The following is a 16,355-nucleotide window of genomic DNA, read 5'->3' as shown; positions in this document are numbered from 1 at the left end:
GCTCCCCACATTGCAACTACTATAATAATTCTATTAACCCCTAAACCCGCCGGCCCCCCACATTGCAACATACTAAATTAAACTATTAACCCCTAAACCTAACACCCCCTAACTTTAAATTAAAGTTACAATATACTAACTACCTTAAAATAAATAAAAACTAACCTGTGAAATAAAAAAACTAAGCATAAACTATAAATTAACCTAACATTACTATTTTAAAAAACTAAAATAAACGAAAAATAAAAAAACTGTTACAAATATAAAAAATCCTAACACTACGAAAAAATAAAAAAAAATCTTACATTACAAAAAAACAAAACACTAAAATTACAAAAAAATCCAAGATTACAAAAAATAATAAATGAAATTATCCAAAATAATAAAAATTAAACCTAATCTAATACCCTTATAAAAACAAAAAAGCCACCCCAAAATAAAAACACCCCCTAATCTAACAATAAGCTACCAATAGCCCTTAAAAGTGCCTTTTGTAGGGCATTGCTAGGAGAAAAACTACAGGGGGTGCAGAGGTCGCAATTTCGACTGGACCCCAGCTTAAAAAAAATAAAAATAATAAAAAACGTTGACCTGCCACTGCCTGCACTGATATCATGTGAGTGTGACATGGTGCTTCACTAGTGTCTCTGACTACAGGGGTTAGTCTTTCTGTTTTACCCATTGGTGTTTATGTGTGTGTATTTATGCATGTATGTGTGTGAATATGTTTGTGAACCAGCAAATTACAGACCTTGTTACTACAGCATGGGGGGGGCAGGGGGTAAACAGTGTCACTATACAGTACCACTATATACAGTACGGGGGGGCTGGACCATGTCACAGACTACTGTGGTCACTTTATAAAGTACTGGGGTGGGTAGGGTCAGGCCAGCCATCTCACCGGCAGATTACAGACTGTGTCACTGACTCACTATATACAGTATTGGTGGGTTAAACAGTGTCACTATATACAGTAATAGTGGGTCAGACTATCTCACAGACTGTGGGCACAGGGTACCTCCTTTTGCAGACATGTAATCTGATTCACATTTTTTTTATGTGTTATATGTTAAAAAAAAAAAAAAGATATGTATCAAATTAACTTTTTTTTTTTGGGAGGGGTGGGGGGCCCTTCTTAGATTTTTGCACCTAGGCCCTGTGACTTCTAGTTATGCCTCTGGGCATAGCCCTAAGTTAAACAGCTCTTTTATATAAATTTTATTTTACAAAGTACCCCCTAAAAACAAAAACAAAAAAAACCCTAACACTAACCCCCAAAAATGTACTCATTGTTCCTGAAGTCCAGACATCCATCTTCTTTCAGGCGGCGACATCTTCATCCATTATCCATTGAACTTAGCAGGACCGGTGGCGACAACGACATCCCACCGCGGAGCCTCCTCTTTATGCGATCTTCGCCGCACACTGAAGATTGAATGCAAGGTACCCCTCTTATATTAGGGGTACCTTACATTCCTATTGGTTGAAATGTTCAAATCACCCCCTGCTAGAGGCCGATTGGCCGCGAATCTGCAGAGGGCGGCACTGCACCAGCAGTTCACAAGATGGGCAGCGATGTGCAGTGGACATGATACGCTACTTCGTATCATGTCCGCTCGCACATTATTAAATATGCCCCATAGAGTATAAAAAAAGAAATAAAAGATAAAATAATTTAAAAATGATACAGAATACATATTGCAATGATTTACATTAAAGGGACATGAAACCCAAATTTTTTCTTTCATGATTTAGAAAGAACATGCAATCTTAAACAACTTTCTGATTTACTTCTATTACCTTATTTGCTTAATTATGTTGATATCCTTTGCTAAAAAGCATGTAGAAATAGGCTCAGTAGCTGCTGATTGGTGGCTTCACATAGATGCCTCGTGGTATTGGCTCACCCATGTGCATTGCTATTTCTTCAACAAAAGATATCTAAAGAATCAAGCAAATTAGATAATAGAAGTAAAGTGGAATGCTGTGGAATGTTGGGGTTTAATGTCCTTTAAGTATAACTATTTAGTGATTTTGTTTTTTAAATTACAACAATCCCTTTAAGGCAATGTGTATTAGAGAATGCATATGGGTATTTATTTATTTTTTGCTATTTTAGTGTACTTTGATTACCTAATCAAAGTACACTAAAATAACAAAAAATAAATAAATATAAGGTACTTTAGACTATTTGTATTTTTCGATTTAATGAAAGTGTTTTGTTAAAATACTGGTTCTTTAAAAATACTTTCTATATCAGATACGCACTGCATTTAGTAACTATTTACTGAACTGAATTCTGCCAAATAGAATGATAGAAGGGTTTTCCTTTCCTATTCCATATCTTTTCATGGGCTTGAAATAGAAATATGATGCTAGTAAACAGGAACAAGGCAAAGATAATATTGCAAAGTCATCTGAATTCTATGTGAGAAACTTGTACTCAGCACTCTCTTAACAGATATAGCCAATCCATTAAAGGGACACTGAACCCAATATTTTTTCTTTCATGATTCAGATAGAGCATGCAATTTTAAGCAACTTTCTAATTTACTCCTATTATCAATTTAATTTGATCTCTTGGTATCTTTATTTGAAAAAGCAGGAATCTAAGTTTACGAGCCAGCCCATTTTTAGTTCAGCACCTGGGTAGCGCTTGCTGATAGGTAGGTAAATATAATCACCAATTAGCAAGCGCTATCCAGGATGCTCAACCAAAAATGGGCCGGCTACTATAATTACATTACTTCTTTTTCAAGTAAAGATACCAATAGAACAAAGAAAAATTGATAATAGGAGTAAATTAGAAAGTTGTTTAAATTTCATGCTCTGGGGAAGATTTATCAAGCTCCGTCTAAAGCAGTGATTTTCAACCACTGTGCCGCGGCACACTAGTGTGCGGTGAGAGATCATCAGGTGTGCTGCCGTCACAGAGGCAGACTGACAGGCTCATCAGGCAGACAGTATCATTTACTGGGGCAACTGCAGAAGTGTGTGGAGACTGAGCAGCTGCTCACTTTGGGAGCACATCGGCAGAGAGCCGCCACCATAATGTAATAAGTTATAACTCCAGAGTGTACAGACCCTACTGCATGTGACGTAGCCAATAATACACACCCACCTGCCTCTTTTGCTTGATTGGAATAGCCAATCCCATCTCGATTGGAAGTTCCAATGAGAGAGAGCGGGCATTGACAGCTTCTTGTTCATCCAGAGCGGAGGGTTCGCTGAGTAACAGCCTGCTGCTGCGTGCATACAACCATCCACACGTGGGTGTGATCGCAAGAGACCTCTGACCATCGGGAGCCAATAGGGTACTGGGCTGGGGTCTTGTCTTGTGCAAATATTGACCCATGATTTTAGACACCGGGTGGCACAGCGTTTTTTTTCCCGCTTTGTTGCCCTGCAAACTTAAAGACTTTAAGTTTGCAGGGCAGCAAAGTTAAAAAAAAAAGCTGTGTTCCTCCTGCAGGCTGCATCCAACGCTGGTTCAGTCTGTAAGTGCCTGCAGGCTATGGCACTGTGCTGCGCACACCACGCAGGCTTTCTCGCTATACCCCCTGCATCTGGAATGTACCTGCACATAACATAAAAAAACAACAAGTTACAACCATCCTGCTCTGCAGCCTGATTGTATTCTGAATTGAATTGACTAAAATTTACTAAATTGTTCATATATATATATATATATATATATATATATATATATATATATATATATATATATATATGCTGTATTAGGCTACAATGTGTGATTTTGTAAAATTTCGGGATGGTGGTGTGCCGCAGGATTATTTAATGTAAAAAAACGTGCCGTGGCAAAAAAAAAAAGGTCGAAAATCACTGGTCTAAAGACCTCTGCTCCATAACTTGTCCGTCTGCTCTGAGGCTGCGGACAGAAATCAACACGATCGAATACGATCGAGTTGATTGACACCCACTGCCAGCGGCCGATTATCCGCAAATCTGCAGGGGGCAGCATTGCACCAGCAGTTCACAAGAACTACTGGTGCAATGATAAATGCCGACAGCGTATGCTGTCAGCATTTATCGATGTGCAGCGGACATGATACACTACATTGTATCATATCCGCTCGCACTATGATAAATATACCCTTCTATCTGAATCATGGAAGAAACTTTTTTTGGGTTCAGTATCCCTTTAAAACAAAAGACTTTAATATAATCATTGTACCTTCATAAAACCTAGGTCAGTTATGTATACTAATTTTATATATTTGTTAAATTGGATGGTAATATCAATTGTATTAAATTTTCTAACTGCATATTAGAAGATATGGATACAATATTTTTCTACATCAATTAAAAGTCTTTTTTTATGTGCTCTTCTTACAAAGAGAAAGCACAATGTTTTGTAAGATTATGCAATATGTTTCTGTAAAAGAAAGCACCTTAATTTATTTGCTTATATATTAAGCATATTTAAAGGGGCAGTCTTGTCAAAATTAAACTTTCATGATTCAGATAGAGCATGCAATTTTAAACAACTTTCCAATTTACTTTTATCATCAAATTTGCTTTGTCTTCTGTTAAAGCTAAACATAGGTAGGCTCATATGCTAATTTCTAAGCCCTTGAAGGCTGCCTCTTATCATTAGCATTTTTACAGTTTTTCAGTTAGACAGTGCTAGTTCATGCGTGTCATATGTATAACATTGGTCCAGCACTGATTGGGTAAAATGCATATCTGTCAAAAGAACTGAGATAACGGGGCAGTCTGCAGAGGCTTAGATACAAGGTAATCACAGAGGTAAAAAGTATATTCATATAACTGTGTTGGTTATGGAAAACTGGTGAATGGGTAATAAAAATATGATCTTTTAGACTGTACCTTTAATATAGTGTACCATTTACTTTAGTATTAGAAAAGCTAAAATATGTAAGGAACCTAACTTAGTTTAACATAATCTATATGGTTGTAAAAAAATGTAAACAGAAGATAAAATGAGGACAGTTCCAAACAAACTGTTTGACCAAAAACATAATTTAAAATATTTATAATACATATTTATATATAATACATATTTATATATAATACATATTTTACATATTATATTAGGATGAAAAAAAATGTTTTATACTGACCTTTAGTAAGCCTTAGAGTAACCAATATTTCAGCTATAGGATTATAATAAACAACATACATGATATGTGCAAAACATGCTGATGTATGTAATAAAAAGGGGAAAGGCTTAAAAACAATTATCTAGATCATTTCCTTTATGATTCCGCTCAACCAGATATATTTGCTGAATATGTTCAATGTATAACCTAACCATTTGCGCAATCATTATGGACCCAGACTGCGAGCTGATGGATATATTTGAGAAAGAAAAAGGACATACAGGTAAGGCTTTTACTTCATTATTATTATTGTGCGGAGAGATAAATAATTCAGACAGAAGGGTAAGGTGTAAGTATGTCACAACAAACACGTTAGATAATGCATGGTTCTTTAAATTACAAGCTTTATACAGTTTCCATACATTGGTTTGGTTTTCTGTAATCCTTGTGCCTCGTTTTCAGTTTCACACTTCCTCTGTCTCTTCGTCTCTTGTTTTGTATAGTTCTATCTGTCAATCTCTCTATTCCTTCTTTCTGTGACATACTCTTTCTCTGTTAATTTGTCTCACTTCAAGGAATACTAAACCCAATTTTTTTCTTCCATGTATCAGATTAGAGCATGCAATTTTAAGCAACTTTCTAATTTACTCTTATTTTGGTTCATTTAGCCGCCAGTCAGGAAGCGCTACTCATGTGCTGAACCAAAAAAATGGGCTGGCTCCTAATTTTAGATTACTGCTTTTTCAAATAAAGATAGCAAGAGAACGAAGAAAATGATTCCATCTGAATCATGAAAGGAAAAAAATGGGTTTTGCATCCCTTTAATGCTAGTCCACACATTGGTTTGGTTTTCTGTAACCCTTGTGTCTCTTTTTCACAGTTTCACACTTCCTCTGTCTCTTTTTGTCTCTTGTTTTGTATAGTTCTATTTTTCAAACTCTCTTTTCATTCTCTCTATCACATAATCTCTCTCTCTCTCTGTTTATTTTTCTCACTTAATAACTCATATTCTATGGGCACCATTTGTTAAAGCTGCATATGCACCACATATTAAAAAGCGGCAGTTATACAACTAATACACCCGGGTTGATTGGCAGCTCATTCTCTCTCACTGGATTGGGTGCATGATATCATAGATTTCAGATGAAAAAACTCCAGTTATGTGTTCTGATAATGGTTTCCACAAAATATGAATAATATGTAATGATATAGTAAGAGAAAACTCTAGTCTTAATGGAAATGCGTATTTTACACTATGTATGATGCATTACAAATGTGTTTGGAACAATTACTGCATTATAAGGGAAATTGAGTAGCTTGCATGTGAAATTTAGCTATGCCAGGTAGATCATATTATTCTGATAACAAACATAGTCCCTGGGTGCTCAGGGAGAGAGATGACATTGTGTAAGTAAATAATTATAAATCACATCTTCCAAATATTGGGGAACAAAGAAAATAAATAGTAATATTATGTTGCAGTTATAGTCTTATATGAGAAAGTTATGTGTGGGGTTCTGTAAAGTAATGTATCAGTGAAAGAAAAATATGTATACTTAAAGGGACAGCCAACACCAGAATTATTGTTGTTTAAAAAGAAACATAATCCCTTTATTTTTTATTTTTTTATTTTTCATTTTTTTAATTAGAAAAGAAAATATACAATAACATACAAATAACATAATCGTATCCTCACAGGATCATTAGAGTCTAACAAATCCCACATAACTCAAAAGTATATCATCACTCACAGAATTTTTACATATTTTTGTAACCATAATCCTATTATTGTCTCTAAATGACTCTAAAAGGAGACTATCCTAAAGAGGCTAATCCTTTTTTTTTTTTTTTTTTTTCTCCCTTTTTTCTTACTCAAAACATCGAAAAAAAAAAAATCCCTTTATTACCCATTCCCCAGTTTTGGATAACCAACACAGTTACAATAATACACGTTTTACCTCTGTCATTACCTTGTATCTAAGCCTCTGCAAACTGCCCCCTTATTTCAGTTCTTTTGACAGACTTGCATTTTAGCCAATCAGTGCTCACTCCTAGGTCACTTCACGTGCATGAGCTCAATGTCATATTTATGAAACATATGAACTAATGCCCTGTAGTGGTCAAAATGCATTCAGATTAGAGGCAGTCTTCAAGGTCTAAGAAATTAGCATATGAACCTCCTAGGTTTAGATTTTAACTAAGAATACCAAGAGAACAAAGCAAAATTGGTGATAAAGGTAAAATGGGAAGTTGTTTTAAATTACATTCCCTATTTAAATCATGAAAGGTTTTTTTGGACTTGACTGTCCCTTTAAGTTTGTAAAATTTGACAAGGTTTTTAGTCATCTCATTATACCCTGTCTTGACTGGGTGTAATATTGTCAGTATGTTTGGTTCTGCTTTGGTTAACTCAGATGAAGTCCGTTGGTATCCTATCAGTCTGGTAGTTCAGCAGTCAGCCTAGTGTATTGTGTGTAACCCTGTTTTATGACAAAATCTACTATGTAAATGTTAATATCTCCGTTAACATATATATATATATAATGACTCTAATTGGCTGCCTGTAATATGTATAAATGTAATAATGAACAATAAACATAATATCATTTTTTCAAAACAAATATTTTATAACAAAATATGGTGCTATTCTGCTGTTATAAAATATATTCCAAAAGGTTTATAAATTCACAACTGTATAAATCTCTGACCTTGTTTAGTGATGCTTGGTCACATTTTTATAATCTTCCCAGAAAAACTAGCAACTGTAGCTTTTGTCTAGGCTATCAAAAAAGAAAACAAAGACTAGCTTTGAACAAGTACTATGGGCTTCTTATCATTCTAAAGGAAGATAAACGGTGGCACTTTCTAGTTTACTAACAGGAAACTAGATAGGGCGCGATCCGATATAGATCGTAGTTTGCGGTGCAAGCGAGGGAACCCCTCCGCCCGTAGTTTCAGCTCGCAACTCAAGCTATCCCATATATGACGCCGTCAGATGCTAAAGTGCCGTAAGTCGGATAAACCAGCGATGTCCAGAAATCTGCGTAAGTACAAATTTCTGGAGTCGCCAGTGACTTACAACACTTTAGGAACTGCCGGCGCCTACAAAACCTGACTAAGTTATTAAATCTCCCGTACTGTCTAACACGCCTCCCAAACATAGCCCGACACGTCTAACCCTCTATCCACTATCTCCCCTCACTCTTCTAATAATAAAAAATGTATTAACCCCTAAACCGCCGCTCCCGGACCCCGTCGCACCTAATAAAGTTATTAACCCCTAAAACGCCGCTCCCGGACCCCGCTGCCACCTACATTAACTACCCCCTAATGTGAGCCCCTTACACCACGCCACCTACATCACCTACCCCCTAATGTGAGCTCCTACCCAGCCGCCATCTACATTATCTACCCCCTAATGTGAGCTCCTACCCCGCCGCCACCTACATTAACTACCCCCTAATGTGAGCTCCTACCACACCGCCAGCTATATTAAAATTATTAATCCCTAATCTAATCCCCCTACCCCACCGCCAGCTATATTAAAATTATTAACCCCTAATTTAAATCCCCCTACCCCGCCGCCAGCTATATTAAATTAATTAATCCCTAATCTAAATCCCCCTACACCACCGCCACCTATATTACATTTATTAACCCCTAATCTAATCCCCCTATACCGCCGCCACCTATATTAAATTAATTAACCCTTAATCTAATCCCCCTATACCGCCGCCACCTATATTAAATTAATTAACCCCTAAAATACTAAACTACCCCTACCACTAAACCTAAGTCTAACCCTACAAATAGCATTACCCCAAAGTAAACAGCTCTATTGCCAGCCCTTAAAAGGGCTTTTTGCGGGGCTTTGCCCCAAAGTAATCAGCTATTTTACCAGCCCTTAAATGGGCTTTTTGCGGGGCATTGTCACAAAGTAAACAGCTCTTTTGCCTATAATCTAAATCCCCCTACACCGCCGCCACCTATAATAAATGTATTAACCCCAATCTAATCCCCCTACACCGCCACCACCTATATTAAATACATTAACCCCTAATCTAATCCCCCTACACCGCCGCCACCTATATTAACTATATTAACCCTAATTATATTAGGGTTAATATAGTTAATATAGTTATTATATTATATATATTAACTATATTAACCCTAATTATATTAGGGTTAATATAGTTAATATAGTTATTATATTATATTTATATTAAGTATAATAACCCTATCTAACTCTAACACCCTTAACTAAATTCTTATTAAAATAAATCTAATTCATATTAATATTATTAATTAAAATATTCCTATTTAATTAATATTTATTTTACAGGTAACTTGGTATTTATTTTAACTATGTACAATAGCTATTAAATAGTTAATAACTTTTTAATAGCTACCTAGTTAAAATAATTACCAATTTACCTGTAAAATAAATCCTAACCTAAGTTACAAAATACACCTACACTATCAATAAATTAAATAAACTACAAATCTCTAAACTAAAATACAATTAAATACACTAAACTAAATTACAAAAAATCCCCACTAAATTACAAAAAATAAAAAAAGATTACAAGAATTTTAAGCTAATTATACCTATTCTAAGCCCCCTAATAAAATAATAAAGCCCCCCAAAATAAAAAATGCCCTACCCTATTCTAAATTAAAAATTAACCAGCTCTTTTACCAGCCCTTAAAAGGGCTTTTTGCGGGGCATGCCCCAATTTAAACAGCTCTTTTGCCTGTAAAAAAAAACACAATACCACCCCCAACATTACAACCCACCACCCACATACCCTACTCTAAACCCACCCAAACCCCCCTTAAAAAAACCTAACACTAAGCCCCAGAAGATCTCCCTATCTTGAGTCGTCTTCACCCAGCCGGGCCGAACTCTTCATCCAATCTGGGCGATGTCTTCATCCAAGCAGCAAAGAAGAAGTCTTCCATCCGGCGATGTCTTCATCCAAGCGGCAAAGAAGAAGTCTTCCATCCGGCGATGTCTTCATCCAAGCGGCAAAGAATAGGTCCTACATCGGGGCGAAGTCTTCCTCCAAGTGGCATCTTCAATCTTCTTTCTTCAGCCCTCCGACGCGGAACATCCAGCTGGCCCTGCGACTGAACGACGAATGAAGTTTCCTTTAAATTACGTCATCCAAGATGGTGTCCGTCGAATTCCGATTGGCTGATAGGATTCTATCAGCCAATCGGAATTAAGGTAAGAAAATCTGATTGGCTGATCCAATCAGCCAATCAGATTGAGCTTGCATTCTATTGGCTGTTCCGATCAGCCAATAGAATGCGAGCTTAATCTAATTGGCTGATTGGATCAGCCAATCGGATTGAACTTGAATCTGATTGGCTGATTGAATCAGCCAATCAGATTTTCTTACCTTAATTCCGATTGGCTGATAGAATCCTATCAGCCAATCAGAATTCGACGGACGCCATCTTGGATGACGTCATTTAAAGGAAACTTCATTCGTCGTTCAGTCGTCGGGCCAGCTGGATGTTCCGCGTCGGAGGGCTGAAGAAAGAAGATTGAAGATGCCGCTTGGAGGAAGACTTCGACCTGATGGAGGACCTCTTCATTGCCGCTTGGATGAAGAAATCACCGGGATGGAAGACTTCTTCTTTGCCGCTTGGATGAAGACATCGCCGGATGGAAGACTTCTTCTTTGCCGCTTGGATGAAGACATCGCCCGGATTGGATGAAGAGTTCGGCCAGGCTGGGTGAAGACGACTCAAGGTATGGAGATCTTCTAGGACTTAGTGTTAGGTTTTTTTAAGGGGTGTTTGGGTGGGTTTAGAGTAGGGGTATGTGGGTGGTGGGTTGTAATGTTGGGGGGTGGTATTGTGTTTTTTTTTTTACAAGCAAAAGAGCTGTTTACTTTGGGGCATGCCCCGCAAAAAGCCCTTTTAAGGGCTGGTAATAGAGCTGTTAACTTTTGTAATTTAGAATAGGGTAGGGAATTTTTTTTTATTTTGGGGGGCTTTATTATTTTATTAGGGGGCTTAGAATAGGTGTAATTAGCTTAAAATTCTTGTAATCTTTTTTTATTTTTGTAATTTAGTGGGGGGGGTTTTGTAATGTAGTTTAGTGTATTTAATTGTATTTTAGTTTAGATATTTGTAGTTTATTTAATTTATTGATAGTGTAGGTGTATTTGTAACTTAGGTTAGGATTTATTTTACAGGTAAATTGGTAATTATTTTAACAAGGTAGCTATTAAATAGCTATTAACTATTTAATAGCTATTGTACCTAGTTAAAATAAATACCAAGTTACCTGTAAAATAAATATAAACCCTAAAATAGCTACAATGTAATTATTAATTATATTGTAGCTATCTTAGGGTTTATTTTATAGGTAAGTATTTAGATTTAAATAGGAATATTTTAATTAATAATATTAATATTAATTAGATTTATTTTAATAAGAATTTAGTTAGGGGTGTTAGAGTTAGATAGGGTTATTATACTTAATATATATATAATATAATAACTATATTAACTATATTAACCCTAATATAATTAGGGTTAATATAGTTAATATATATAATATAATAACTATATTAACTATATTAACCCTAATATAATTAGGGTTAATATAGGTGGCGGCGGTATAGTGGGATTAGATTAGGGGGTAATGTATTTAATATAGGTGGCGGCGGTGTAGGGGGATTAGATTAGGGGGTAGTACATTTATTATAGGTGGCGGCGGTGTAGGGGGATTTAAATTAGATGCAAAAGAGCTGATTACTTTGTGACAAAGCCCAGCAAAAAGCTCTTTTAAGGGCTGGTAAAAGAGCTGATTACTTTAGGGCAATGGCCCGCAAAAAGCCCTTTTATGGACTGGCAATAGAGCTGTTTACTTTGGGGTAATGCCACGCAAAAAGCCCTTTTCAGGGCTATTTGTAGGGTTAGACTTAGGTTTAGTGGTAGGGATAGTTTAGTATTTTAGGGGGTAAATAATTTAATATAGGTGGCGGCGGTATAGGGGGATTAGATTAGGGGTTAATAATTTAATATACATGGCGGTGGTATAGTTGGATTAGATTAGGGGTTAATAATTTTAATATAGCTGGCGGCGGGGTAGGAGCTCACATTAGGGGCTAGTTAATGTAGGTGGCGGCGGTGTAAGGGGCTCACATTAGGGGGTAGATAATGTAGATGTGGCGGTGTAAGGGGCTCACATTAGGGGATAGATAATGTAGATGGCAGCGGTGTAAGGAGCTCACATTAGGGGGTAGTTAATGTAGATGGCGGCGGTGTAAGGGGCTCACATTAGGGGGTAGGTAATGTAGATGGCGGCGGTGTAAGGGGCTCACATTAGGGGGTAGGTAATGTAGATGGCGGCGGTGTAGGGGCTCACATTAGGGGGTTATACATTTAATGTAGGTGGCGGCGGGGGATCGGGGTTAAGTACTTTATTAGGGATTGCGGCGGGGGATCGCGGTTGACAGGTAGATAGACATTGCGCATGCGTTAGGTGTTAGGTTTTATTTAGCAGTTCGCGGTTGACAGGTAGATAGACATTGCGCATGCGTTAGGTGTTAGGTTTTATTTAGCAGCTAGTTTAGGGAGTTACGGGGCTCCAATATACAGCGTAAGGCTTACTATGCCTGCAATTTGTGGCGAGGTGAAAATGGAGTAGAATTTCTCCATTTTCGCCACGTAAGTCCTTACGCTGTATATTGGATACCAAACTGCGCTGGTTTGGTATACCTGTCTATGGGCCAAAAAACTACGGCCGAAGGCAGAAATATCCGAGCGTAACTTCTATGTTACGCCGTATATGTGATCAGTGGCAGATCCAGGGGGGGCAACGGGGCAATTGCCCCCCCCCCCGAGAATATACTGAGAGAGGGCTTCTCTACAGTGGCGTCGCTACAGGGGGGCACTTGGCTCCAATGCTAGCCTCCAATTTCAGTCATAGCCGGTCACATTCCTACACAACACAAGGCAGTGGAACATGACCGGAGACAGAACAGGAGACTGGACTGGAAAGGAAGAGGGAGGAGCCAGCCAGGCACTGTGGTGTGGTGCAGGAAGACTAGCTAGAGAACGTGGGAAGGAGCCGAGCAGGACCGGGTCAGCAAGCAGCAAAAAAATGAAGATTTGGGGGTAAGTGAAGTCACTCTCACTCACAACAGGGACAGGGTTACTTAGGACATGGCATGATGGCAGACGGTTCACTCTCTGTAACAGACAGACCCAGACTCCACCGATAAAAAACACTTTAGCTTGGTCTCTAGAGAATCTGTAAAATACTGGCTGCTGCAAATTCCCGTGTCAACTGTCATAATGTTTTTTCCTGTATGGCTGACTTGTCAAAATCTGCAATATACATTTCACACTTCTGCCACCTTGTCAGCCATACCGGAAAAAAACATTGACAGTTGACAGGGGACTGTATGTGCAGCAGCATTTAGTAGCCTGGTAGGTTTCTCTGGAACCCCACTGGAAATACATTTAAAATACCGTACATTGTGAAATTGTAAAATTTTAAAATACACTGTGCTGTGCTAGACAAGAGAGCTGTCTGTGTCAGATGTATAGGAAAGAATTTTATGTGTGAGGGGTAGATGTGGCAATACTGAGATACTAACTACTGAATATACCTGAGGTTTAGGTATACATATACAGGGAGTGCAGAATTATTAGGCAAATGAGTATTTTGACCACATCATCCTCTTTATGCATGTTGTCTTACTCCAAGCTGTATAGGCTCGAAAGCCTACTACCAATTAAGCATATTAGGTGATGTGCATCTCTGTAATGAGAAGGGGTGTGGTCTAATGACATCAACACCCTATATCAGGTGTGCATAATTATTAGGCAACTTCCTTTCCTTTGGCAAAATGGGTCAAAAGAAGGACTTGACAGGCTCAGAAAAGTCAAAAATAGTGAGATATCTTGCAGAGGGATGCACCACTCTTAAAATTGCAAAGCTTCTGAAGCGTGATCATCGAACAATCAAGCGTTTCATTCAAAATAGTCAACAGGGTCGCAAGAAGCATGTGGAAAAACCAAGGCGCAAAATAACTATCCATGAACTGAGAAAAGTCAAGCGTGCAGCTGCCAAGATGCCACTTGCCACCAGTTTGGCCATATTTCAGAGCTGCAACATCACTGGAGTGCCCAAAAGCACAAGGTGTGCAATACTCAGAGACATGGCCAAGGTAAGAAAGGCTGAAAGACGACCACCACTGAAGAAGACACACAAGCTGAAACGTCAAGACTGGGCCAAGAAATATCTCAAGACTGATTTTTCTAAGGTTTTATGGACTGATGAAATGAGAGTGAGTCTTGATGGGCCAGATGGATGGGCCCGTGGCTGGATTGGTAAAGGGCAGAGAGCTCCAGTCCGACTCAGACGCCAGCAAGGTGGAGGTGGAGTACTGGTTTGGGCTGGTATCATCAAAGATGAGCTTGTGGGGCCTTTTCGGGTTGAGGATGGAGTCAAGCTCAACTCCCTGTCCTACTGCCAGTTTCTGGAAGACATCTTCTTCAAGCAGTGGTACAGGAAGAAGTCTGCATCCTTCAAGAAAAACATGATTTTCATGCAGGACAATGCTCCATCACACGCGTCCAAGTACTCCACAGCGTGGCTGGCAAGAAAGGGTATAAAAGAAGAAAATCTAATGACATGGTCTCCTTGTTCACCTGATCTGAACCCCATTGAGAACCTGTGGTCCATCATCAAATGTGAGATTTACAAGGAGGGAAAACAGTACACCTCTCTGAACAGTGTCTGGGAGGCTGTGGTTGCTGCTGCACGCAATGTTGATGGTGAACAGATCAAAACACTGACAGAATCCATGGATGGCAGGCTTTTGAGTGTCCTTGCAAAGAAAGGTGGCTATATTGATCACTGATTTGTTTTTGTTTTGTTTTTGAATGTCAGAAATGTATATTTGTGAATGTTGAGATGTTATATTGGTTTCACTGGTAAAAATAAATAATTGAAATGGGTATATATTTGTTTTTTGTTAAGTTGCCTAATAATTATGCACAGTAATAGTCACCTGCACACACAGATATCCCCCTAAAATAGTTATAACTAAAAACAAACTAAAAACTACTTCCAAAACTATTCAGCTTTGATATTAATGAGTTTTTTGGGTTAATTGAGAACATGGTTGTTGTTCAATAATAAAATTAATCCTCAAAAAATACACACACATGAATACACACACACACACACATACATACACACATACATACACATACATAAATAGTTACACACACACATTATACATACATACACACAGTTACATACATGCATACTTACATACACATACATACATACAAACATACAGTATATACACACACAAATACATACACACACACACACACACATAAATATACACACACATAGTTAAACACACATACATACACACACATACATTCACAAATACACACACAGGGACTTCTAATTGTGTTTTTGTAAGAAATATTGATTATACTTATTGGTGCATATCAGTCAGGATAATTGTTGCTCAGCTTAGCTAAAACTTGTTAAATGTATTGTGACAACTTGTTAAACTGCCAGCTGCTCACAAGCCAGCAGGAGCCTGCATTTATATTTTAATACCTAAAGCATCCTATGGAACTCTTACATATTCCCTCAGCTAGTCTACAGCAAGCTCTGCATGTCCTACACTATTATACCCAAAGTTCAGCCTATAGACACTACCTCAGTCAGTCTCTTGCTGTAGAGCAATTCCAGCATTTCTATCCTTCCCTACCTAAACCTCAGGTATATTCAGTAGTTAGTATCTCAGTATTGCCACATCTACCCCTCACACATAAAACTCTTTGCTATGCTGACAGTGCCACACCTATACATCTGACACAGCTCTCTTGTCTATAAATGGAAGCTTGCAATACTGAGATACTAACTACTGAATATACCTGAGGTTTAGGTAGGGAAGGATAGAAATGCTGGAATTGCTCTACAGCAAGAGAATGACTGAGGTAGTTGCTATAGGCTGAACTTTGGGTATAATAGTGTAGGACATGCAGAGCTTGCTGTAGACTAGCTGAGGGAATATGTTAAATAATAAAGTTATATGTGGTTAAATGTCACCTGTTTCTAATTTTTTAAATCCATTATTTGGAAAGACAAATGTGACTGTTTTTAAATAAGGTTAGAGCTGTACGATAGGTTAAATAGACTAGTCTGTTCTATAAGCACTCATTATTTTCTGTCCGCCGCCACAAAAAAATCTGGAAGTGCCCCTCCCGAGACTA

At 37.9% G+C, this 16,355-nt stretch overlaps 1 protein-coding gene across 4 annotated transcripts in view; it reads left to right on the top strand.

Annotated features, from left to right (window-relative positions):
• Positions 1-5,290: 5,290 nt before the first annotated feature.
• LOC128662231 (CD209 antigen-like protein C) overlaps positions 5,291-16,355 on the top strand; it is a 295,491-nt gene continuing 284,426 nt past the window's right edge. For all 4 annotated transcript variants that reach the window (XM_053716052.1, XM_053716051.1, XM_053716050.1 and 1 more), the window contains exon 1: positions 5,291-5,367. In XM_053716052.1, coding sequence (XP_053572027.1) covers positions 5,313-5,367 — 55 coding nt within the window. In that variant the 5' untranslated portion in view covers positions 5,291-5,312. The remainder of the gene's footprint in view (positions 5,368-16,355) is intronic.

The sequence above is a fragment of the Bombina bombina genome, chromosome 6 (assembly GCF_027579735.1).
Source record: "Bombina bombina isolate aBomBom1 chromosome 6, aBomBom1.pri, whole genome shotgun sequence".
Classification (NCBI taxonomy): Eukaryota; Metazoa; Chordata; class Amphibia; order Anura; family Bombinatoridae; genus Bombina; species Bombina bombina.
Note: the sequence above shows the minus strand (reverse complement) of the source record. Positions and strands in the feature narration are given on the sequence as shown.